The following is a 26714-nucleotide window of genomic DNA, read 5'->3' on the forward strand; positions in this document are numbered from 1 at the left end:
TGCCATCAGCCCCAGTGCCGTCAGTGCCGGTGCCACCTGCCAGCGCCATCCGTCAGCCCCAGTGCCACCTGCCAGTGCCATCTGTCAGCCCCAGTGCCACGTGCCGGTTCCACGTGCCAGTGCCACGTGCCGGTTCCACGTGCCAGTGCCACGTGCCGGTTCCACGTGCCAGTGCCACGTGCCAGTGCCATCTGCCAGCCGCAGTGCCATCTGCCAGCCCCATTTGCCAGAGCAAATAGCCAGCACCATCTGCCAGTGCCATCTGCCAGTGCCAGCTCCATCTGCCAGCCCCATCTGCCTCCAGTGCCATGTGTTGTCAGTGCCACGTGGGGTCACTTTGTGGGCATTTCCATTGTCCTGGTGCTCCAGGGCCTTCAAAACTGTAATAGGTGGTTGAGAAATGAAATGTGTAATTTATGCTCCTAGAACGCCTGATGGTGCTATTTCAATATTGGTCCTCTCTATGTGGCCAGGCTGTGTAAAAGTCTCACACATTTGGTATCGTAATACTCAGAAGGAGTAGCAGAACGTATTTTGGGGTGTCATTTGTGGTATACACATGCCATGTGAGAGAAATAACCTATTACATTGAAAATTTTGTGAGAAAAAAAAAAATCTTCATTTTGCAAAGAATTGTGGGAAAAAGATGACAACATCAAAAACCTCACCATGCATCTTAGTAAATACCTTGGAATGTCTACTTTCAAAAAAGGGGTCATTTGGAGGGTATTTGTACTTTCCTGACTTGTTCGGGTCGCAAGAAATGAGATAGGCCACCAGTACATCAGGTGTGATCAATTTTGTGCGATTCGCACCACAGATTGTAGACTCTCTAACTTTCACAAAGACCAAATAATATCCACTAATTTGGGTTATTTTTACCAAAGATATGTAGCAGTATAAATTGTGGCCAAAATTTATGAAAAAAAAAAAATTATAATTTGCAAAATTTTATCACAGAAACAAAGAAATATGCCTTTTTTTTCAAAATTTTCGGTCTTTTTTCATTTATAGCGCAAAAAATAAAAACCCCAGAGGTGATCAAATACCACCAAAGGAAAGCTCTATTTGTGGGGGAAAAAAGGACACAAAATTCATTTGGGTACAGTGTTGCATGACTGAGTAACTGTCATTCAAAGTGTGAGAGCACCAAAAGCTGAAAATTGGTCTGGTCAGGAAGGGTGTTTAAGTGCCCAGTAAGCAAGTGGTTAAAAGCAAAATCTTAAGCATGCAGCTTCCTCCTCCCCTTATATGCACCCGATCTTGATCCAGCGATGTGCACACTGCTGTCAATCACAGCCAGCAAGGAGGGGCCAGGCTGAGCCATGAGCACCAGCAGGGTAGCCGAGAAGAGGAGGATCGGGGCTGCTCTGCGCAAAACCACCGCACAGAGCAGGTAAGTAGAACATGTTTTTAGATCACATTATACATACACATTATTTGTTAACCACTTCGCACCCAGGCCAATTCTGACATTTCTCTCCTACATGTAAAATTACTAATTTTTTTGCTAGAAAATTACATAGAAGCCCCAAACATTATATATGTTTTTTTAGCAAAGACCCTAGAGAATACAATGGCGCTCATGGTATTTGCGCAGCAATTTTTCGAACGCGTTTTTTTTCAGAAAAAAACAGTTTCATGCTTAAAAAAAAAACAAAAACAAAAAAAAAAAAAAAAACAGTAAAGTTAGCCCAATTTTTTTGCATAATGTGAAAGAGGAGGATACGCCGAGCAAATAGATACCCAACATGCCACGCTTCAAAATTGCACGCGCTCGTGGAATGGCGCCAAACTTTGGTATTTAAAAATCCCCATAGGCGACGCTTTAATATTTTTTTTACTGGTTACATATTTTGTTTTACAGAGGAGGTCTAGGGCTAGAATTATTGCTCTCGCTCTAACGTTCGCGGCGATACCTCACATGTGTGGTTTGAACACCGTTTTCATATGTGGGCGGGACTTACGTATGCGTTCGCTTCTGTGTGCGAGCTCACGGGGACAGGTGCGCTTTAAATTTTTTTTTTTTTTTTATTGTTAATTACATTTTTTTAGTTTTACACTTAAAAAAAAAAAAATTGATGACTTTTATTCCTATTACAAGGAATGTAAACAACCCTTGTAATAGGAATATGGCACGATCGGACCTATTTACAGTGAAATATGGGGTCAATAAGACCCCATACCTCACCTCTAGGCTGGGAAGAATAAAAAAAAAAAAAAAAAAAAAAAACGATCCTGGTTTTCTAGCCAGATCGGCGCCGTTAATTTGAATACCGAGGCCGGGCGTGATGTCATAACATCGCGCCCGGCCTCCGAACAATCATAGAGACTCGGAGTGCGGCGGGGGGGCGCGTCCCCTCCCGCCGCCCGTAAGAACGATCAAGCAGCGGAACAGCCGCTATGATCGTTCTTATGGTGCAGGGAATCGCCGGCTGAAAACGGCAATATCTGAATGATGTCTGTGGCCTCAGGCATCATTTAGATATAACCACCGAAACCCCATGACGTCAATAGACGTAGTGTGGGAACCAAGTGGTTAAATAATAAAACCAATAACCTGAATTCCCAGTATGATGGTCACTTGCAATTTTTTTTTTTTTTACCATTGCAGGCAGGTGGCACAGGTATAAAAAAAAAAAATTGTTCCTCAGCCTCCTACCATGTTTCACATATTGCCCACAGCTTCCCTTTCTCCAGGTCTACACCGAGCATGAGCCCTCAATTCACATTGGCTATGGCATAATTGCATGTATAGGCCTTTTCTAAACACATATAAATGCATGCAATGATTTTGAATGGTATAATTCACACTTTTAGGCGCATTTGGTTTATAGCTGCTTTGAAAGAAAAATAGGATTTTTGTACTCACCGTAAAATCCTTTCCTCTGAAGTTCATTGATGGACACAGCACCTTTAATCTTGACCGCAGGGTTATAACGCCACCTTCAGGAGAGGACTAGGCAGCACATGTAAAAAGCAAAACTGCACAGCACCGCCCAGGCGATGGTTCTACTGGCTATAACTCCTCACCCTGCTTCCTACAGCTCAGTTTGTCAAAAAGCAGTACAAACATAAATAGGAGTGGGCGCCGCGTCCATCAATGAACTTCAGAGAAAAGGATTTTATGGCGAGTACAAAAAAAATCCTATTTTCTCTTTCGTTCATTGACGGACATAGCACCTTTAATCTTGACCTTAGGGATATCCCCAAGCAGTGTCAAAAACGAGGGGTGGGAACAGAAAGAAAAACTCCACCCATAACAAAAGGAACTCCTCCATGGAGGAGTTGCAACCTTAAACAGCCACCTGCAACACCTTGCGGCCAAAGCAAGCATGCGAAGATAGCGCTCACATCAGTCTTGTAAAATTTTGTGAAAGTGTGGATGGATGACCAGGTCGCTGCCTTACACACCTGGGAAAGGGACGCTTGATGTCGGAAAGCCCAGGAGGCACCAATTGCCCTAGTAAAATGTCCAGTGACAGGAAAGGGAGCCGCCTGCCCCTTTATGGCATAAGCCTGAACCATGATCTGTCAGATCCACCGAGAAATGGTGGCCGTCGAGACCGCCAGGCCCTTCTTCGGACCAGCCAGCAATACAAACAGGGAGTCCGACCTCTGGAAAGGAGCTGTGGCAGACGGATACACCCGCAGAGCCCGGACCACCACATCCAAAGAATGTAAAGCAACCTCCTTGGAATGCGACGGCCGAGGACGGAAGCACAATGTCCTCATTTAGATGAAAGGCCGAAACAACCCTTGGAAAAAAAGGAAGGCTGTGGATGTTACACCACCTTATCCTTGTGGAGGATCAAGTAGGGAGACTTGCATGACAAGGCCGCCAACTCAGAAACCTGCCTTACAGATGTAATAGCCACTAGAAAGACTACTTTCTGAGAGAGCGTCAATAACGGAATCTCCCTAATGTTTTCAAATGGCGGTTTCTGAAGCACCGAGAGCACCAAATTAAAATCCCACAGAGGCAGCAGCAGTCGCACTGGAGAGGCCACATGTCGAACCCCCTGAACACAACCTGTACTCACCGAGAAAAAAAAAAAGACAGCAAAAGGTGATATCTGTCCCTTAATGGTTCTTAATGCAAGTTTCTGATCCTCTCCTCGCTGCAAAAACAGCAAGATCCTGGAAACTGAAATGTACGAGGACCCCACCCCCATCTCCTCCCACATGGAGATGTAGGCCTTCCACGTGCGATGATAAATCTTCCACGAAGAAGACTTCCGTGCCCTCAGCATAGTGGAAATTACCGAAACCGACACGTCAGCATCAGCATACCAAGGACGTCAAGGCCAATCTGGGGCCATCAGAATCACTGGAATCCCCTCGGCCTCCACTCTGCCTAGCAGACAAGCCAGGAGTCTGAGCGGGGGGGGGGGGGGGTATAAATCAAAAGATATGCCACCAACGTGTCTGATGCATCCACCCAGGCACCTTTTAATCTGGCCACAAACCTTTGTACCTTCCGATTGAGCCTAGGAGGGGAAAAAAAATAAACACATAATTGAAGGCCAAATCAGCATTCTTTGGGAAAAGATACATCCAAGGGAGGGTGGTTATTTCAGAAAGCATAATAGAGCTCATCAAATGGGAACTTGCACTTAAGATTATAGGAGGCAAAAAAAGGCTTCCCTTCTGGGCCAGTTCATTAGAAATGGACACAAACTTATGTACTGAGAAAACCCCTTTTCTATTTTTTTTCTGGAGACCTTGATAAATCTGGTCATGTGAGGATAGCTGGACTTTGTCCTCCTGAATGTCCAGGGTAGTGGAGATAGCCCAGAGAAGGAAGGAAGGTCAGACTTGACCTGAGGAGCCCAATCACCACCGCAACATGTCATGTAAAGGACAACCAAAGTCGCTGCGTTAAGGGTTCTCAAGTTTCTGGAAAACAGGCCCTAAACACTACAGAGGAAGTGCCAAAAAAAGAAGCAAAACACACAATAAGCAACAAAAAAACTGACATTTCAGGCTCATCTACGAAACACCAGTGGCAATTGTCTGCCCCACAAGATTCACACAACACTTCTCTAAACCTGTAAATTTAGGGTTCTAAACGCCCAGCTTGAAAAAGAACTAGATTATACCAATAACCTCCTCCCTTCCTCCTGTAGTAAAGGGGCTCTGGAACAACAAACCCTGCTGCCCGGAAATGATGTCAGCACGCCCAAATGTGATGTCCGGTGTCACCAGTCAGATAAATGTGGTCAAAAGGCTTCTGACACCAGCAGTCAGAGGGTGGCATGGGTGGGTAAAACAAGGTCTGCAGCCATCCACCATTGCCAGCCAGGAAGGGTACCATCAAGAGGGTGAGACAGAGACAAGTTAAGACCCTTGCCAGGTACAAACTGCGAAAGGAAAACCAAGAATTGCCCACCCGTATAGAGAAGGAGCTTGGAGGGGAACAAGCAGGCAATGTACCCCTGCCAACATCATATTAAATGGGGGTAATAATGATCACCCAAGTATTGCACCTAATCACATATTAGTTGTTGCCCTTTAACCAAAGACCGCATATACTACCAGAAAAAAAAAAAAAAACGTCGCCTCCTGAGGATAAAGCCCCCAGGTAGAAGACAAAGCGGTTATAATAGGGCAAATAAGGCTCATCTTAAAGGGTAGAAAATTAGTACGTTTATTGAATTTCAAAAAATAGAATAAAAGCAACGCTGTCAAAGTGACTCTTATAGTTTCATACTTAGTTAGGTTGAATAAAGACACCAGTCCATCCAGTTCAACCTGAGTGAGTGTCTACGATTGTCCCTATCCCTGTACATTGCACACTCACATCGGTCCCTACTCTCAAGGAGCCCACAATCCAAGGTCCCCATTCATATACTAGGGCCAATTTTGGACAGAGGCCAATTAACCTACCTGCATGTCTTTGGATTGTGGGAGGAAACCGGAGTACCCGGAGGAAACCCACGCAGGTACAGGGAGAACATGCAAACTCCAGGCAGGTAGTGTCGTGGTTGGGATTTGAACCAGCGACCCTTCTTACTGCTAGGTGAGAGTGCTAACCACTACACCACTGTGCTGCCCCTATGACTCTGTATAGTAGTTGCATAGTGCATCACACCAACACCCATCAACAATTAAAAACTATGTCACAATTGAAACGTCTGAACGTCAGCAATTCTATGTGGCAGTTACTCCAGCACGGAGCACGCCGCTTCTAAACCATAATTTATGGAAGTTGGAATACATGGGACATAAGCTAAGCCCCAGGGCTCACATACAATGATAACTATACTCCGATTGAGCCACAACCCCGCCCGTCACAGATGTATGCGGCTGTACAGTCCTCAATTGCTAACAGTTATTTATTGCACTGCCATGGTAATGCTATGTAGCCGTGATGTGAGGATACGGTTGGTTGTAGGTTATAGTTTTTGCAGAGTCTACGGTGGTTGAATGACTCAAGGTCTATGTGAATATAGAAGGGACCCTGCATGGGTGTTTTAGTATTACATGATATAGGTACATAGGTAGTCCATGTCCCTCTGCTCACATCTCTCAGCTGCTGCAACAGGTATAATCAAAATTTATCAGATGAATAGTCACTGGTTTGGACTAGTTAACTTTCATAATAGGAGTCAGTGAAAGCAACACTATTTGCAGGTGTCACTGTAACCATGTGTAGATGGGGTGAGTGGATATTACCGTATCAAACAGCTTCCAGAGTGCCCTCATACCTTCAGCTGGGGGCCACCATTAAGTCTATGATCGGCTCCAGCTCCCTCTTTACAATGTAAAGTAATGAGGCATCGGCAGTTGTCCATGCTAGCACCAGGGGTTTTCTGCTCCACCAGTTATTACTGCGGTTGTAATGCAGTGCTCCAAGACTCCAAGACCCCTGCCTCCTGAGGAAAGCTCAAGGTCATTGGAGGTGAAAACCCAGGCCAGCTTAAGAAGCAGAGTCCTTACCTTAAGCGTTTCAGGCAACACAAATATCCTGGATGGAGAAAACTCAAAAGATGAATGAGGAAGAGGTAAGGACTTCCTTTTAAACTTTGACATGGCTTCATGTAATTGGTCCTGATGGCAGGAACCCGATACATACCATCCTGCAAGACGACTGGGGGATAACTACCCATTGATTTTGTCAGAAATCCAAGGACCCGATATCGGATCAATGCCGGTGTCCTGTCATATATGGTCCCCCATCGGATAATGTCCGATGTGTACTGCGCATGCGCAGTATACAGCACACACAGATTCCGAAAATAGCTGAAGATGAACGGCGCCTGCGCCGTGAGTCGAAGTTCTATCCCCACCATCCAAGTGGACAGAGTAGGAATATAAAAGAGCCGATCGCAGCGAGGCCGAGCCCGAAGCGTGGCGAGCAAAGCTCGCCCCCGCGAGGGGCCCTCTAATTTTCCCAACCCTATGTCCACTTGGATGGTGGGGCTACCACCTCCACTCATGGCGCAGGCGCCATTCATCTTTGGAGATTTTCCGAAGCTTCTTCTGCTCCGTACTGCGCATGCGCAGTACGAGGCGGACACTATATGATGGCAGGACACTATCTGCCAAAACACCGGCATAAATATCCAGATAAAGCTGTAGCCCCTGCCATAGTAATTTAACTTGGATTTTAAACAGAAAGGGTACACTTCTCAGAGGGCTGGATAGATCATTATGTATTAGCAGCTCTAAAGGAATAGGATGAAGTAAAAAAAAATAATAAAAAAAAAAAAAAGATAGTGTATTAAATTGCAGCCACCACAACTAAGATAAGCTTCAATAAATTACATTTTTGTTCTTAGGTTGCCAACACTGCATCTCCATAGGACATTGTCAATGTAAAGTAACAACTTGGAAGCATTCAATATCAAACAGCAATAAACTGAAGAAATAAGTAAAAAACTGGCACATCTTGAAAACCACAAACACTGAAATAATTGCATGTGCCTACAAGAAGCCATGTATTTTAATTATTTGAAAACATTGCTGTAAACTAGTGCATTGTGTATTTGAACAGCTACATACAGAAAATATAAAAAAACTTTTTTTTTTTATTATATCCAAAATTCAGACACAGCTTTAAGCTCTGGAAGAATTGTAGAGGGGAAAACAGGCAGTGTATGGTGCATGCTTTGGCCCATTTGTGCTGCAAATAGAACTCCAGTAGGACTGGCTGGATTACGTGTTATTCTGTAAACATGAAAGAAGAGGATTCTCCACCGTCCAGAGACCTGGACAGTATTTAAGCAACAAACTCTTGGTCAACAAGAACAATTTTGATACAGTTCGGCCTCTGATGAAATATCTCGCTAGGAGGAGATACCTGCGTCCTTTACACAGAAGAGCTGCAAGAACGGTAACAGGAATTGTCCATTTGTGAGGCTGTGACACCAATGGGTTAGGAATCATCATCGTCTGAAAAGTCCAAGTGCGTTTGCTGTGTTTAGTTGCGTGGTGCAGCTGTGTCTGGGATTCCTATGCCGATGGTCACTGAGGAGGGAGAGGTATTCCTCTGGGGTCGGTGACCTGCCCCTCCTGCAGGTTCTTAACAAGCTGAGCCAGCCAGCGTTTGGTTGTGGTGTCATCCTTCAGGACCTGGGCGAACGTGGTGTCTTTCAGCTGGTCAGGCAGACATTGTCGCAGTGCTTCTCGTGCCCTGGAACGCAACATGAAACAAAGCTTGCTCAATTAATCCATACAGTAATAAACATTTTTATAGTACACGTACGGCAAGCATACTCAATACATAGCAAGCAGCGCTGGTGCCTAGGGTGCACTGCTACCTAGGGTGCCCATCCTCTGTTGGTCCTATTCTCTTCTCATTGCAGCAAGCAACTAAGTCTCAGCAACAGCAGCTAGCTGCCTCTCAATTCGCACATAGGGGGTTATTTACTAAAGGCAAATCCACTTTGCACTGAAAGTGCACTTGGAAGTAAAGTCACTGTAGATCCGTGGGGGACAGGCAAGGGAAAAAAAAAAAAAAAAAAACATTTTAGCTTGCACACGTTTGGATGATAAAATCAGCAGAGCTTCCCCTCATTTCAGATCTACCCCTTAGATTTACAGCGACTGCACTTCCAAGTGCACAGTGGAATTGCCTTTCGTAAATAAACCCCATAGTGTCAGAGGCGCAGCGGTGGAGGAGGACTGTGTCCCAACTCCCTAATGAATGGAAGCAAGAAAACATTAATTGATGGGCACTGGTGAAGCTGCATTTAAGGGGCACTTCATTAAAAAGGTAGGGTAAACATGGGCATGGCAAAGGGGTGGAGCCAAGAGGGGTAACAAAATTAGGTTTTGCCTAGGGCAGCGATGGTGATCCTTGGCACTCCAGATGTTTTGGAACTACATTTCCTATGATGCTCAACTACACTGCAGAGTGCATGAGCATCATTGGAAATTAAGTGCCAAAACTTCTGGGGTGCCAAGGCTCGCCATCACTGGCCTAGGGTGTCAAAAATTCTTGCACCTGATAGCAAGCATGTACATTATATGGCCAAAGCTCTGTGAACACCTGCCCATCACATCTCTATGAGCTTATCGGAGATCACATTCATGTGGAGGACCACCCCCCCTCTATGAGGCCAACAACCTGTACCTAAAGGGTTGAAGTCAGACTTCAGGCAACTTGGAGTTCCTTCACACCAAACTCCTCCACCCATGTCTTTATGGAGCTGCATTTGTGCACAAGGGCCCAGTGTCATGCTGAAACAGAAAGGAGTCTTCCCCAAACTATTTCCAGGTTAGAAGGGCACAATTGTCCAAAATGTCTCCACCAGGGTTCCTCCAGGGATTGTTAGGGGTTCCTTGAGTAATGAGCAATTTTTGCCTCTCACATAAGTTCCTACTGACACCATTTATCTTTTTAGCTATCTGTAAGGGGGGTTTATCAGATCCCAATGACCACAAATATAAGGGTAGTTCTTCCTGCTGACCCGCACACCAACATATCACAAGTTGTAGATATAGTAATTTTTAGTAGATGTTCCCTGAGACTGGAAAGCCATCTCAAGAGTTCCTCTGTGTTGAATAGGTTGGGCTTACTGTAGTTTATTTATAGTTATTACTGTAAAAGTTCCCTTACATCAATGCCAAGCTGCTCTTAAACTTTAAATTGCTTACTGCATCAGATTTTCATCATTGCAGAGATTAAACTCCCCCTTCCAACATTCTCAACCTCCACGATGAAAGTGTTTTTGACCTCTCTGAGCTAACAGAGTTGTAATGAGATGACCACTAAGGCACAACCACTGTGTAGCACAGCATATTTACGTTAATGGACAAAGATTAGAAACCAACTACGCTCATCAATAAGTATACTGAGGAATTCTCACTCCCTCATAGCACTCTGCACTGAGCTTAAAGTGATACTAAAGTCTTTTTTGTTGTTGTTTAAAAATAAACATGTTGTTATGCTTACCAGCACTGTGCAATGGTTTTGCACATAGTAGGCCGAATGCTCCTTTACTCGGGTCCCTCGTCGATGTTTCTGGCCCCTCCCTACTGCCCCCATAGCAAGCAGCTTGCTTTGGGGGCACTTGAGCCGAGCGCGCACGTGCGCGCGTGTCCGTCCACTCAGACACGGAGCTGCGGCTCTCAGCTAATCAGGAGGGAAGAGTCCCCAGACTTTGTGCGACTCTCGTGCAACATCGCTGGCTCGAGGGGGAACACAGGTTATTATTAAGGGGTCTGCTCAACACAGAAAGCTTTTTATCTTAATGCATAGCATGCATTAAGATAAAACTTTCTGCCTTTAGAACCACCTGAATGGATAAGTTCACCTTTTGAAATAAATAAATGCACAATTTTCTGCGGGTAAAAAATAAGCAGGAAGCCACTTGTGGAAAAACACATAAGTCGTTGGTTTTACACTATCTGGAGCCTATGTTTTTCTATATGGCACCGCACTGAGCCGAGAGTGGTATATGGAGGGACGGTAGGGACAGCTGTAGCCCCATCTTGTGGAAGATCTGTGATTGACCAAGTGGTACAACAACCTGAATGCTCATCTAATCTTATTTCACCTGTTGTGACCCTCTGTAACGGGGGGGTCGTTTCAAGTTGGTAAGGAGCCAATTTATATATTTGGTGATGGTAAAGAGCACATTGCACTTTTGGAGAGAAAAGAATTGTTTGCTTCAATTCAGTCATTCACTTGAAGATTCATCACTGGTGGTCGATCAATTATATGGACAATTTACACTATTAATAAGATATATAATTTTTCACTTATAATTATATGGACACTATATAGTTTTGACAGTGTTTAAATCATTTCTTATTTGTTTTTTATTTTTTGTGTATCATGCATCTATATTTTATGGTAGACATTTTGTTTTGAGTTTTTGCTCATCTTTTATATATGATTTTTTATGTTTTGTTTTATTACACAGTGGTCTCTTTTTTCTTTGATACATTGATAACACGTAATTGTGTTTCACTTGTGAGGATCAGTGTTGCACATGTATATGTTGAAGTGATTTTTTAGGTATAATATTTTGAAGTTTTGTTTGCTTTCTACTTTTGGTTTTACACACACACACACACACACACACACACACACACACACACACACACACACACACACACACACACACATATATACACACCCTTTTCACTTTGGGATTTAGAGGTTAGCGCAATTTTTTCTTTTTCTTCTCGTGCAACATCGCTGGCTCAAGGGGGAACACAGGTTATTATTAAGGGGTCTGCTGCACACAGAAAGCTTTTTATCTTATTGCATGGCCTGTATTAAGTTTCTGCCTTTAGAACCACCTGAATGGATAAGTTCACCTTTTGAAATAATTAAATGCACAATTTTCTGCAGGTAAAAAATAAATAAAAATGAGCATTTTTTGTTTTTTTTCCCCGAAGGAGGCTGCGGAGCATTGCACCCACGATCAGCAGATTGCAGGTGCAATGTGCAGGACCCTGCAGACTCTCAGGGCAGCTGTCTGAACTGTGAATAAGTTGTGTGGGTGGAGCACTGCATAGCCATGCTGTTTTCAAATTGTGACAGCGGGTGCGGGGTGAAGATTCCCCATTCACTGTCACAGGGAGGAAGGGAGAGGGGGTGCATGCTGAACATGTTACACCCTAAATATGGGTGGAGCACGCAACAGGTTCAGAAAAGTGAACTTTGCCTTTATAACTTAAGGCAAAACATTTGTTTTAGTTTAGGATAGTAACACCTATTTGACCTGGTAACCTTTATAACTGAAAGTGAGTAAAATCCCAAAATTTGAGGCTGTCACCAGAACAGGAATAGAGGGTAAATCTTCCACTGGGGGCATGGTGACACGGAAAACAACCTGGGATTCCCCAATTTAAGGAGAGATTACCTATCACTTCTTTGGTTAATTCTAATAGATGGGAAGTGAAAGTAAAATCTCCCAATGGGACACAGATTGCCTTACTCCAAAATCGAATCCAATGTAAAAAAAAAACAACAAAAAAACAAACAAACAAACAAAAAAAAAAACAAGTTTTGCCTTTATTGCTACATTAAAAGGGTAAAAGTCCACCCAACACTAAAATCTTGACATCTACGGTCTAACACTAACCTATCTCGCCCTGTAAAGCAGAAATTGTTCTGCATACCTTTTCCAAAGCCGATCCAACCCAATTTCATGCTGAGCTGTCAGCGGTGGCTTTGCTATGGAGGCGGGTGCAGAGGAGGCAGCAAACAATGGAAGCCCTATAGGAACTCTATAGGTGCCGTCAATTCCCATTCATTTCACAGCCATTGTCAGCTGTGCCCTCTGCAGAGCTTCCGGCCGCTGGAGACCGGACCGCATCGACTTCAAAAAAAGGTATTTATAGTGGTTTCTTCTTTACAGGGTTAGATAGGTTAGTGTTAGATCGTGGATGCCTGTAGATGTAGCGATTTTAATGTTAGGGTGGACGTCTCTTTAAGGTCAAAGGAGAAGCCCATTTTATGAAATATGCAATTACCACTGTCTGCTGAGATGGTGAATAGAGTTCTATGTGCCAGTGAGCTACATATTTCCAATGAATCCTGAGAACAAAGAAGGTTGCTAAAGTAGTTGTAATAAAGGTTACTTCATTGGAAATTTAATATCCAAAAAAAACTTTTTGGGATAATGTACAGAACAGTTCGAAGCAGTCGGGTTTCATGTGACTGGTGCCGCTTGGAAACAGAAGAGAAAAGTCAGAAAAGGACCAAGTAGTCCATCAAATCTGCCCCTAAAATTTCAATGTACTTCTTGCTCCAGTGACAACAGTAAACAGTGGGATTTCTCCTCACTTTTTGCCCTGACGAAGTAGAGGAGGGACTTTTCTCAAGCAAGCTGGAAATAAAATCTTCTCCTTGGTCCTCAAAGAAATTATTTTATATATATATATATATATATATATATATATATATATATATATATATATATATATATATATATTATCTTTGCATCCAAGCAGAACCTTTACTAGTTCATTAAAAGGCATTACAGGCTTGCTTTTTTTTTGCAAGCATCCCAAACACAGAACATACCGTGGATTATCAGACAGGCGGAGATAACAGCGGACAACGTGCTTCAGTAGTCTGGCAGACGGCTCTTTGGAAAGCTGAAGAACCATTTTACCCTGGAAAATAAAATTAAAATACATTAATATTCTGCCATTTTCAAAGAACACTGCAAATACTTGAATTGATCTTAGAATATAGAAGAACACACTATGCAGCAGTCTGAGGAACAAAGAAAAAGGCAGAGCTGCCCTGGCAACCTCTGAGTTTTTCCTCTCAGTGACAAAGGTAGGTAGGTAGGAAGGCTCAGGTTGGCACTACACACTTTAAAGTGATTGCAAAGGCTTTTTTTTTTTAGAGGGCTATAATAAAAAAATATGTTATACCTACCTCCTCTTCTGAAGTCCCCCACCAGTGCTGTGTGCACCTCTCCTCCGAGTGCCCCTCTCAGCAAGTGCAATGCTATGGCTCTACTGATGCCATTGCACTCCTGATCCAGGCTGTGTGCATCCATAGACACACATAGTGACAATAATCCCTGCCCCCTTGTATTCCTCACAGCCAATGGTTCCAGCTGCTGCCTGTGTCTCCTGTGAGACCAGGAAGAGAGGAGAGAAGTGCTGCAGCCGGGAGAGGCATGGATCTTGAGAGACGTCATATAAGTGTTTAGGGAGAAGCAAATAAAAATATAGAAGGTGCTACTAATCAATCTAAAACCAATAAGGTAAACATATTAGGGCTGCAACTAACGATTATTTTTATAATCGATTAGTTGGCCGATTATTGTTTCGATTAATCGATTAATAAACTTTAAAAGAAAAAAGTGTGTCAAATTGACGTTCATTTTCAACCACAGTGACAGGAAAATTTGGAAATCATAGAAAACTTCTTAGTCAAAAGGAATTCTCAGACGGTGTTTGTGGTTTTCGTTCAGAAATTACATTCATTTTAAAAACAGAATGTAAAAAACAAGTGAAAATTTCAAACAAAATTCTTTCATTCAGTGAATGTACAAAGATTTTTCGTCTGAATATTCTCATCTGAAAATTGATTGGTGTGGCCAACATAAGGCTCGGTACACACCTATGCAGTTTGCTTTTGATCTGTTTCTGCCGTGCTTTTTGCAGTATGTTTGGATTTTTGCGCATGTGATTTTAATGCAATTCACATTTTTGCGGGCAGATTAAAAAACACAAATTGCTGCAAAAATGCATTACATGCTTTTTCTGCAGCTTCTCCATTGAAGTATGTTGAAGCAATAAAGCACCATTTTGCGTTGAAAGTCCCTGACCCTTTCAGATGTGAACGTGTCTCATAGGAAACCATGTAAATGAACTGTAGTGTATTTCTGCAAAAAGCACCAATAAACCCATAGCTGTGAACCAGGTCTAAGACGTTTAGTAACATAATGGGGTTAAAAAAATGAAAATGAGCCCTTTATAGTAGAAAAAAGCAGATAATCACTACTGTAGGGGTTTATTTTTTTACTGTAGAACAGTGAAAGTAATATTTTTACAGTAACCATTATTTGCTCTTTTTGTACTATCAATAGCTCATTTTAGTTTTTTTTAACACCATTATTTTACTGCCCGATTAATCGATTATGAAAATAGTAATCGATTAATTTCATAATCGATTAATCGATTAGTTGTTTCAGTCCTAAAACATATAACCAATCCCTGACTCCAGCCTCTACAAACTGCTCATTAGCATTGTGCACAAGCACAGTCAAATACGGTCGACAGGCCGGTAAGTAAACAGCATAGGGAATCCTTTAATTATCCAGGGTTAAAAGTTCCAGTATTCATAAAAATACTGACGCGTTTAAGCCCCTGGGGGGCCTTAGACAAGTGTATGTGTCAAAAATGTCCACCAGAATGTCGCAGTCCCAATAAAGAAAAATCGCAGATCACTGCCATTACTAGTAAAAAAAATTAAAAGTAATAATAAAAATGACATAAATCCCCTATTTTGGAGACGCTATAAAACTTTTGCGCAAACCAATCAATATACGCTTATTGTGATTTTTTTTTTGCCAAAAATACGTAAAATACATATCGGCCTAAACTGAGCAAAAATTGATTTAAAAAAAAAAAAAAAAAAAAAAAAAGAGGGATATTTATTATAGCAAAGTACAAAATATTGTGTTTTCTCCAAAATTGTTGCTCTTTTTTTGCTGATAGCACAAAAAATAAAAAAAATGCAGAGGTGATCAAATGCCACCAAAAGAAAGCTCTATTTGTGGGAACAAATTTTATTTGGGTACATCATCGCATGACCGCACAATTTTCAGTTAAAGCAAAGCAGTGCGGAGTCGCAAAAAAATGGCCTGGTCATTCAGCAGCCAAATCTTCCGGGGCTGAAGTGGTTAACAAAAAAAAAAAAAACTGAACCTTTACAATCACTTTAACTCCTTTTGCATTTCAGTTTTTGTTATTTATTTTTGGCACTGAGTGCAAAGTTATTTTGTACTTGGTTTATTAACCCTTTACATATGCCTACACCTAGGTGACTTGTAGCAGCTGTAAAGAACATAGGAAGAAAACCTTACCAAGATCATAGCAACATGGGAGAAGCGCTCGTAGGTCTGACAAATATAGGCCAAGCCAGTGTCATCAAGCAGAATCTTCTGAAGGATAAAAGTGGCTACCTAAAAAAGTGAAAAATAAGATATTATTAAACTTTCACATGGAGATGGAAGAGAAGTCATTGCTCCTAAAATATGAAGGCAGCTGCACAGACAGATGGATTTGTAATCTGGTAATCGATAGGAGACAGGAAGAAGCCATAGGCAATAAACATGGAGGGTAAAGGGTCTAATTGCTGGAAAATAACAATTTCTCTCAACAGAGATAATGGGGAGGAAAGAAAAATCTTACAGTTTTAGAGAGTTCACTTCCAGATTCCATAATACGCAGACAAAGTGGAATAATTTCCGTGGTCAGCAGGAAATTGATGACCTCTTGCTCATCTGTTTTCACCAAAGCTCCTGTTACCAACAGTAACGAGATGGTTATTAAACTTGGACATGATGCATGGAACATGAGGATAAAAAAAACAAATAAAAAATACTAGATTTAAATCTTCCTATCCCAGGAGTACTGCAATATTCTAAAACTGCAAGAACATAAGAAAAACTCATTTAAAGCAAGTCTTCCACCTCGGCGGCAAGGTCTGCTATTGCCTGCTGCCCCCTTCCATAAGATGCAGCATAAAAGAACAGTTTGATAATATAATTGCCTTCCCCTCAATTCCTGCTGCAGCACCAAGATAAAGGGTGACCTAGAAGGTGGATGATCAGATATACATACACTATATTACCAAAAGCATTGGGATGCCTTTACACGCACATGAACTTTAATGACATCCCAGTCTTAGTCCGCAGGGTTCAATATTGAGCTGGCCCACCCTTTGCAGCTATAACAGCTTCAACTCTTCTGGGAAGGCCGTCCACAAGGTTTAGAAGTGTGTCTATGGGGTTGTTTGACCATTCTTCCAGAAAAGCGCATTTGTGAGGTCAGGCGCTGATGTTGGACGAAAAGGCCTGGTTTGAAGTCTCCACTCTAATTCATTCCAAAGGTGTTCTATCGGGTTGAGGTCAAGACTGTGCAGGCCAGTCAAGTTCCTCCACCTCAAACTCGCTCATCCATGTCTTTATGGACCTTGCCTTGTACACTGGTGAGCAGCCATGTTGGAACAGGAAAGGGCCATCCCCAAACTGTTCCCACAAAGTTGGGAGCATGAAATTGTACAAATTATCTTGGTATGCAGCCTTTAGGAGTTCCCTTCGCTGGAACTAAGGGGCCAAGCCCAACCCCGGAAAACCAACCCCCACCAAATAATCCCCCCTTCACCAAATGATTTGGACCAGTGCACAAAGCAAGGTCCATAAAGACATGGATGAGAAAAGTTTGGGGTGGAGGAACTTGACTGGCCTGCACAGAGTCCTGACTTCAACCCGATAGAACACCTTTGGGATGAATTAGAGCGGAGAATGTGCCTTCCCTTCCAACATCAGTGCCTGACCTCACTCGCTTCTGGAAGAATGATCAAACATTCCCATAGACACACTCCTAAAACCTTGTGGATGGCCTTCCCAGGAGAGTTGAAGCTGTTTTAGCTGCAAAGGGTGGGCCAACTCCATATTGAACCCTACAGACTAAGGCTGGGATGCCATTAAAGTTAATGTGCGTGTAAAGGCAGGTGTCACAATACTTTTGACAATATAGCGCATCTCCTTTTGCATGCAAATCAGCCCACATTGTACTTTGCCATTTGTTTGACTTTAAAGTGATTGTACGTTTTACTAACCTGCTCTATGCAATGGTTTTGCACAGAGCAGCCCTGACCCGAACCTCCTTTTCTGGTGCCCCTCGCCAGCGCTCTTGGCTTCTCCCCACGGTAAGTCGCTTGCTATGGGTGAAATCATCCAGGCTCGACCCTGAGCCAGGCTGTGAGAGTCTCTAGACAGACAGACAGACAGACAGACAGACAGAGACACACACACACACACAAGGGTGCCCGGCCCCTCCCCCCTCCTCACAGGCTTTGACTTCTAGTAAATCTACTGCGAGAAGAGCCTCTGCAGATGGGCACAACGCTAAACCAAGATCAGGCTCAGGTAAGTGTTTAAAGGAGGGACTTGGGGAGCAGATTTTGAAATGTTTTTCACCTTAAAGCAGAACTTCACCTAAAAAAAAAAAAAAAAAAAAAAAAAAGGGGGGGGGGGGGGGGAAGGGTCTGCTATATGTCCTCCATCAATTTATTTTTATTTTTTTGGGGAGTGGGTACCTAGTTTTGATAGGTACCCGCTCCCAGTTGCGCTTGGATCGCCTAGGCGATGTGCATGAGAGCAATGTCTCTTTCCCTCATCATAGGTCTAGATCAGGGGTCTCAAACTGGCGGTCCTTCAGCTGTTACAGAACTACAAGTCCCATGAGGCATTGCAAGGCTGACAGGTACAAGCATGACTACCACAGGCAGAGGCATGATGGGACTTTTAGTTCTGCAACAGCTGGAGGGCTGCCAGTTTGAGACTCCTAGTCTAGAGGCATTGGCTCCCTGCTGCTTTCAATCACAGGCTGCAGGACTGAGCCGTGTTCTCTTTGTCTATGGACACACTGAGCTGGCCCAGGAACACCAATGGGGGACCTAAGAAGAGGAGAATAGGGGCTGCTCTGTGCAAAACCACTGCACAGAGCAGGTAAGTATAACAGGTTTGTTAAACAAAAAAAAAAAAAAAAAAAAAAAAAAAAAAGAAGTTTTACTGTACAATTCCGTTTACCTTTACAACGCCTTTAAATATAAAAGGATCATAAAAAAAAAATAAAAAAAGGCTCAAGCATATAAATGTTTAGCCTATCCCCTTCCAGATCTGTTGATGTATACACGTGGATATTTTGCTGAAAAAAAAAAAAATATTCTCCATTTAGAAGTCGACCGATATATCGGCCGTTTTTTGGCACTTTTGGACTTAGTCGGCATCGGCCGATTCTGCTGCAAATTAGGACGATTAGTTATGCCGATATACAGAGGCGCGACCATGCACAGCGAGACTTGCAAATTACTTCTGAGTCTCTCCTATCTGGGCTGAGAACATGCTGATAAAAGAAGCAAAGAGATACAATGTTTCTAATTATCAAAAGAATGAACTTCAGAGTGTAGAACAGGGATATGCAATTAGTAGACCTCCAGCTGTTGCCGAACTACAATTCCCATGAGGCATAGCAAGACTGACAGCCACAAGCATGACACCCAGAGGCATTATGGGACTTGGAAATAGATTTGGCTCTATACCCTTAAATTAAATAATAAGTGGTGAAAAAAAAATATAAATTGTGAAAAAAACTGAAAAACTTTTTCACAGTTTTTTCACAATTTATATATTTTTTTCACCACTTATTTAATTTAAGGGTATAGCGCCAAATCTATTTCCCTTTCTTCAATACAATTATTTCCACCTATACAGGGTGGTAAATTAAATGGAGGCTGCTCATACCACAGACACATTAATTGGTTCCGTAGCGCAATCTTTCCCATCCTTGCTTCTTGCATTATGGGACTTGTAGTTTTGCAACAGCTGGAGGTCCACTAATTGCATATCTCTGGTGAAGAAGATCTCAGTTTAACCATTTAAAAGACTAAATCTTTTCTGACTTGTGTTTACAAGTAAAAATCCAGTATTTTCTTCTTGAAAATCACTTAGAACCCCCAAACATTATATGTTTTTTTAGCAGAGACCCTAGAGAATAAAATGGCGGTTGTTACAATATTTTATGTCAAACAGGATTTGCACAGCGGTCTTTCAAAACGCACTAAAAAAAAAAAAAACACAGACACAAAAAATACAGTAAAGTTAGCCCATTTTTTTTTTTGTCCAAAAGTTTTGATTACCTGTTTTTGTGTATTTAATATTTAAGATACGTAGTTTTTTTTTTTTAATCTAAATTATATACATACAAGTGTACCGATTGAAGGCTTGTTGTGTTAAATGTTTAATTTAAGAAATTTTCTGTATCACTTCTTATTACTTAACTGTTAGATTTTATGAGATGAAGGGGGAAAAAAATAAATTAATAAATGAATAAAATAAAATCGGCATCATATATTGGCCGCCGCGATTTCTAACTATCGGCATCGGCCAGAGAAAAACCCATATCGGACGATCTCTACTCCAGATACTGATGAACTTACCGATTACTCCAAGGCTGGTCAGCCGCAGGTATTCGAAAGGCCGGGTTTTGCTGACGGTGTGCAGGAAAGGGTATAAGAACAATGGAATATGTGCTGCAAGAAAGGCAGATCTGGGACAGAAAAAAAAAAATAAAAATGTATTTTTTTCAAAAGAGTTACAGCAAAACTAAAAACTTAAAAAAAAAAAAACATTTAAAAACTGCGAGAAGGCAGCACTTGTAAAGTCTCTTCTGCAAGACAAACTTACCTACCACCTCGCAGCTCATAGTGCATTTCTTGCAGACGTGACCAAATTCCATGAGCATACATGGGGTAGGTAAAAAATCTGGTGCAGCTGGGCATTGTAGCCAATCAGCTTCTAACTTTATCCATTCAATAAAGCTTTGACAAACCTGGAAGTGGATTGGTTTCTAAGCAGAATTGCACCAGATTTTGCACTCTCCAGTTTAATAAACACTACGTATTTTTTAAAATGCTTATAACCTTTTGCATTGATTTTTTCTTTTAAAGCGGAGTTCCAACCATTTCCGTGTTTATTATTAGTCAGCAGCTACAAAAAAAAAAAAAAAACCCCCACAAGCGCTAGACTTACCGGTAACTCCTTTTCTGAGAGTCTTCCAGGACAGCCCAGGAGACCTAGGGTTCCTCCTACTAGGACAGGAAACACGTTAACCCCCACCATAGGACGTCCCTGTAACACACACATGAATACACACAACTTCAAGACAAAAATCAGGTGGGAATCCGGCTGTCCTGGAAGACTCTCAGAAAAGGAGTAACTGGTAAAGTCTAACTCAGCTTTTCTCCAAGCGCCTTCCAGGACAGCCCATGAGAGGATGAGCCAGAACTTAACAGTCTAGGAAGGGACAACTGCCTGAAGGACCTTACGACCAAACGCCTGCTTCTGAGCAAATAGGAGATCCAGATGATAAAGTTTAATGAAGGTCAAAAAACTGGCAGCCCTGCAAAATTGTTCCGGTGAGGCTCCAGCAAGACGCAGACAAGACAAGTTGTTGCGCAGTGACAAAAGGCGGAGGAACTTCCAAAATTTTGTACGTTTCAGAAATGGCTTGCTTTATCCATCTAGCCAAGGTGGCTTTAGACGCACTCTTACCCTTGTGTGCTCCTGAAAAAAGGACAAACAAGGCCGTTTGTTTTTCTAAAGGTCTTGGTGACCTCAAGGTAGACAAGATTTCTTGGTCGCCCTTTGGCGAACTACAAAAATTTGGCAGTACAATGTCCTGGGATCTGTGGAATGTACTGGCCACTTTAGGCAGAAATCCTGGAACAGTTTTCAAAACAACCAGATCTTGAAAAATTGTGAGGAAAGGCTCCCTCATTGATAGGGCCTGTAACTCGCTTACCCTACGAGCTGAGGTAACTGCCACAAGAAAAATGGTCTTTAAGGTAACTTAACTGAAAATATCCTCTAGGGGCTCAAAAGGGAAATCTACCAGAGTTTGAAGCACCAGGGACAGGTCCCAGGTTGGACAACTTCTAACCACTACTGGCCTGGACCTAGAAATTGATTTGAAGAATCTAGCTATAGTGGGATTTTCCAAGAGAAAATTGGAGAAAAACACCGATAGCTGCCTCCTGTACCGTTAAAGTACTAACTGAAAGACCTTTATCGACACCCTCTTGAAAAAAATTCCAAAATTGAAGGAACATCGCAAGTTAATCTTTGATTTTCAGATAACCACAAGTTAAATTTCTTCCAAACCTTGGAATCTTGTCTTCCAAACCTTGGCTCTAGTGACTGTTTTTTCTGCAGTTTACCAGGGTCTTGACTACTTTGTCAGAGAACCCCTGGGTGCTTAGTATCTTTTCTTCAGATAACAGGCCATCAAGCTTAAGGAAACCACCTGTGGGTGGGACACTGGACCCTGCAATAAGTCTTCACTTTTTGGAAGACTCAGTGGAGGCTCTGAAACCAGGGTCTGCAACAGGGAAAACCATGGACTCCTGGGCCAGAAAGGGGCTATTAGTCTAAGATCTGTTTCTTCTAGAAGAAACTTCCGGAGGACTTCCGGAATTAGCTTGATCAGTGGGAAGGCGTAAGAGGCTGAACGGCCATGGATTCGCCAGAGCATCGATCCCCAATGATCGTTCCGCTGGGTTCAGAGAAAAGAACTTCTCTGTCTTGCGATTGTTCTGAACTGCTTCAGGACACCCCCATCTGTCGGTAAGACCCACAAAGATTTTGGGATGAAGGGACCAATTGTCTTGACATACCAGGCAGTGGCTGAGATAATCTGCCAGACAGACAGTTTTGTGTCCCCTTCAGGTGCACTGCTGTAATTGAGGCTAGATTCCCTTCTGCCTTAGAGACCGGAGGTTCAGAATTAGCCGATATTTTCCTGACGGCTTTCTGATGACAAATCTATGGGAATAAAATCCCTTTCCCTGATCCAAACGTTTTAATCTAACAGGTCTCTAATTTGGAGACCCAGAGCCCTCGCTTTTACCCGATCTTGGTGAGGCAAGGTGACCAATAATTGCTCTTGTGGCTGCCAAGAAAATTACAGGGTGTACCCATTGGTCACTAGGTCCAGGATAAATAGAGTTGAGGTGACTGCTTCCCACTGTAGGAGAAAAGCCACTCAATCCTCATCCCACTGGGAGACACGAGTCACTGTGGCTTGGCGGGTTGTTGAGGAGGGTTAAAACATGACGCCTCCTCTACCTCTGCCCTTGTGCCCTGTCCAATGTTTTTTTTTTTGGCCCATCGTCCCTTTCTTGGCCAAAGTAGGCAGCAAGGTCCTAGAGTCTAGGACCTTGCTGCCTACTTTGGCCTAAAAAAAAAAAAAAAAAAAAAAAAAAAAAACTTTCTGGCCATCAGCTTTTTCTTAGTCTCCGGAAAGGCCTTTTTTCTATCAGCCGTGCGTTCCAGCGTCTCTTGCAGATCTGGGCCAAAAAGATGACACATAGGCAAATTTGAGGCAGCATTGCCTGATCAAGTTTTAAGCCATAGGCTTCTTCTGGCCGAATTCACCAAGGCCGAGGTCCTAGATGTCATTCTTACAGACTCTGTGAAAGAATCAGCCAAAAATCCCACTGCACGAAAGAGGAGAGGGAAAGATTTCAGAATCTGCTCTCTAGAGGTACCGGACAACAAATGTGTTTTGTATTTGTGTTAACCATACTTCTGGCTACACAAGTGGAAGCCAGAGCTGGTTTAAGATTCATATTGACTGAGTCCTAGGCTCTGTGAAGAAGAAGGACAACTCTTATCCATCGGATCCCTAAGCGTGCCCATATCGTCAAACGCTAGGTCCGAGTTTTTTTAAACTTCTGAAAGAGCTGCGTCTAACTTGGAATTTTTGTTTCATGGCTGTGCCCTCTTCAAATGGAAACCTTCTTTTAAGGTTACCGGAAAAGAAGAGTTTTCTCTGTGGATTTTCCCACTCCAGCTTGATAGTATCAAGAAGGGAACTGTGCACAGGAAAAACTCTAGTCTTTTTCTTATGCAAACCTTTGTACATAAGGTCATGTTTAGACAAGTGTACCTTCTCCTCTTCTCTACCAAGTGTCATATAGATATCCTTTAATAAGTCATCTACATCTTCCGATGATAACTTATACCTCGAGCCCCTTGCGGATTCTTTATCCCTGGGCCCTGCATCTAACCCCGATTCTACTGGAGAAGACCGGGCAGATCAGTCTTGAGCCTCAGATTCTTCACTCTCCGCACTCTGCTGTGGAGCGCTAGAACTGGCTGAAGTCCTAACTGGAGATGGACACTCTGAGGGAACTTGAATATTGTCAATTAGAATTTTAAACAAGCTAAACAGTGACATAAGCCCATCTCTAACAGAAATCAGCATTTTTTGACAGAAGACTACCGGGTCATCCTTAACTAGGCTGTCTATACAGGTGCAGCAAACTGCTTTGCCCCATGAGGAGCTGAATTTGTTGACGCAAACCGCACATTTCCCTTTTGGTGGCTGTGCTCGATTCTTGGCCTGCAAGAGAACAAATGAACCCAATACATTTCCTGCCACCTACACTCCATAACACCCCGTGCAGGAAAAAAAAATGTGCCCCCTTAACTTAGTCCCTACTGGTTATATTGGGGAGAACACTCACAGAATGTGCAAGTAAGTAAAATACACTTCAGGCTTACCTGTGAGGTGCTGGTGTTAGGGCCTGCTTCAGGTGCAGATATCGCAGAGGAGTCCATCCCCGCCCCTGTAGAGGTCCGCAGCCTCTGCCGGGTTTCACTCTTTTAAACACCAGCTTCCCTGTTTGCACCGCTTAGAGACAGGAACTCCGGTGCCCATTGAGGACATCCCACTACCCAGAAGTGACCCCGCTGGGTACTTCCTGTGGGCCAGCTAGGAACGCACAAGTTCCGCCTCTTCACGCGCGCGGCTTCCTTTCTTCCCCCGCACACTCCAGCCACGCTGTTTAAAAAGGGAGAGAACAGCCGACTGTTCGCGGACTGTAGCTCCGACATACACTGCGGCATTCCCCATGCACTGAGAAGCAGGGACTGCAGCCATAAGCCTACTTCCCTGGTGGATGTGCAGCTCTGGGACCTAAGAAAGTAGGAATACCACCCCTAAATGCCACAGGAGTCATGCTCATGAGACCTAGGGGAACCAGTTCCAGGAAACAAGTTACACACACACACACACACACACACACCCCTTCCAGAGGAAACACCAATACCGATATGGGGCCTGGAGAACCGCCCCCTTTTATCTGGTGGGGGTTAACGCGTTTCCTGTCCTGGTAAGAGGATCCCTAGTCTCATGGGCTGTCCTGGAGGAAGCTTACAGAAAATGTAGCTGCTGACTTAAACACACACTCACCTGTCCCACGGCCCAGCGATGCGGCCGCTCGAAGCCTCGCTTCTCTCCCTCCCCTCTCCGTTGCGCCAATATTGCAAGTGTGGGCACCCGGCTGTGACAGCTTGCGAGTCGTGCTGCATGTTCTGAATGGCCAGGCAATCTTCTGGGACCTGTGACGTGTCCCAGAAGGTTGCAGGGAGTGGGGAGAGGAGAACCTCGGCTCAGCGCCATGAACAGAAGAGGGAGCTGGGTACCTGTCAAAACTTGGTAATCCCCCCCCCCCCCCCAAAAAAAGGGGGACATTCCAAATGTGGCATGTCAGGGGATAAGAAGTCCTTAAAGAGAAAAGTTCCACTTTTGGGTGGCCCTCCACTTTAAGGAAGGCAATTGCCCCTTTTTTTGTTTGTTTTCAGGTCACTGTAGCATCAATACATAGAAACATAACATAGAAACATAATGTGGCATTTTTATTATGGAGAGCAGCTATATCTATGCTCCAGCGATCTATGCTCTACAGGATCCAAAAAAAATAATAATAAATAAATGAACTACAGTTATTTTAAACTGCTGTTTTGTAATGTTAATCTGTCAATAAACAGAATTTTAGACATACAAAAAATAAAATAAAACCCCACTAACACAAACACACCAGAGTAAGGCCCCTTTCACAAGGGCGGACCAATTCGTTTTTTTTTTTTTTTTTTTTTTTTAGGTGGACCCGATCAGATCCGTTCCCCATCTGACTGGCAGACTGTTTCCAGCCGACCGCCCGTAGAAGAAGGCGGGCTGGGTCTGCAGACAGATTCCTCGCTAAGCAGGCGGATCTACTGGTGGAGTCCGCCCGTCTGAATGGGGCCTAAGATAACAACACATCTAATCACAGGAGCCCAATTCCTTACCTGGTTTCTGGGTGTGATGCCACACATTGTAGCAAGGCCAGTGCATTACATACACGGTTGGACTGATGTGCTGTCAGGGTAGGTGGGTTTATTGATGGGTAGATATTTACAATTTCCTGCACAAAACACCAAAAATATTCCATGAATTTATCATCATATATTCACAGGAATCAAAAATATAAAAAAAAGGTCACATTACAGAAATTAGGATTTTTTAAAAGGATAAGTTCACGTTAAAAAAAAATTCAAATAAATGCACATCTTCCTCTTCTGGGATTGCCTGCCAGTGTTCCTGGCTCTTCCTCTTCTGCAAGTGCCCCTATAGAAAGCCGCTTCCTATTGGGAGACTCATGCGGGTTCGATCCTGAGCTGTGCTGCCTGCATCTAAAGACACAGACATCGCAGCATGAGCCACCCCCTCATCACAGGATTTCACTGACAGCAGCCAGTACTTTATTTTTAAAAATCAGCAGCTACAGTATTTGTTCTTTAACTGCTTCAGCCCCGGAAGATTTTACCCCCTTCCCGACCAGAGCACTTTTTGCGATTCGGCACTATGTCGCTGGCAATTGCATGGGCGTGTGACGTGGCACCCAAACAAAATTGATGTCTTTTTTTTCCCCACAAACAGAGCTTTCTTTTGGTGGCATTTGATCACCTCTGCGGTGGGGTTCAACACATTAACAAGGTAACAAAAACTGGGAGCCCCAGTTATATACAGTATCTCGCAAAAGTGAGTACACCGTATCTCGCAAAAGTGAGTACACCCCTCACATTTTTGTAAATATTTTATTATATCTTTTCACGTGACAACACTGAAGAAATGACACTTTGCTACAATGTAAAGTAGTGAGTGTACAGCTT

General features: G+C 43.1%; 1 protein-coding gene across 1 annotated transcript; it reads right to left on the bottom strand.

Annotated features, from left to right (window-relative positions):
- Positions 1–7916: 7916 nt before the first annotated feature.
- Positions 7917–25993, bottom strand: LOC143925681 (CCR4-NOT transcription complex subunit 9-like). Its single transcript, XM_077450144.1, has 6 exons — positions 25851–25993; positions 20156–20265; positions 16342–16451; positions 16014–16112; positions 13490–13581; positions 7917–8638 (listed from the first exon to the last, which is right to left on the bottom strand). The coding sequence occupies exons 1-6, from the start codon at positions 25991–25993 to the stop codon at positions 8470–8472; spliced, it is 723 nt and encodes a 240-aa protein (XP_077306270.1). The 3' UTR covers positions 7917–8469.
- Positions 25994–26714: the final 721 nt, after the last annotated feature.

This window comes from Lithobates pipiens, unplaced genomic scaffold (assembly GCF_037356315.1).
Source record: "Lithobates pipiens isolate NorthernLeopardFrog02 unplaced genomic scaffold, aLitPip1_a1.2 Scaffold_22, whole genome shotgun sequence".
NCBI lineage: Eukaryota > Metazoa > Chordata > Amphibia > Anura > Ranidae > Lithobates > Lithobates pipiens.

What these genes read in the sequence shown, in the direction of transcription:
- LOC143925681 (XM_077450144.1), bottom strand. Translation starts at nt 25,993, where the DNA reads ATGGAATATTTTTGGTGTTTTGTGCAGGAAATTGTAAATATCTACCCA. An exon ending in CCCATGTTGCTATGATCTTG is followed by an intron (nt 13,582 to 16,013) that starts GTAAGGTTTTCT and finishes TTTATTTTCCAG; the next exon opens with GGTAAAATGGTTCTTCAGCT. An exon ending in CGCCTGTCTGATAATCCACG is followed by an intron (nt 8,639 to 13,489) that starts GTATGTTCTGTG and finishes GTTGCGTTCCAG; the next exon opens with GGCACGAGAAGCACTGCGAC.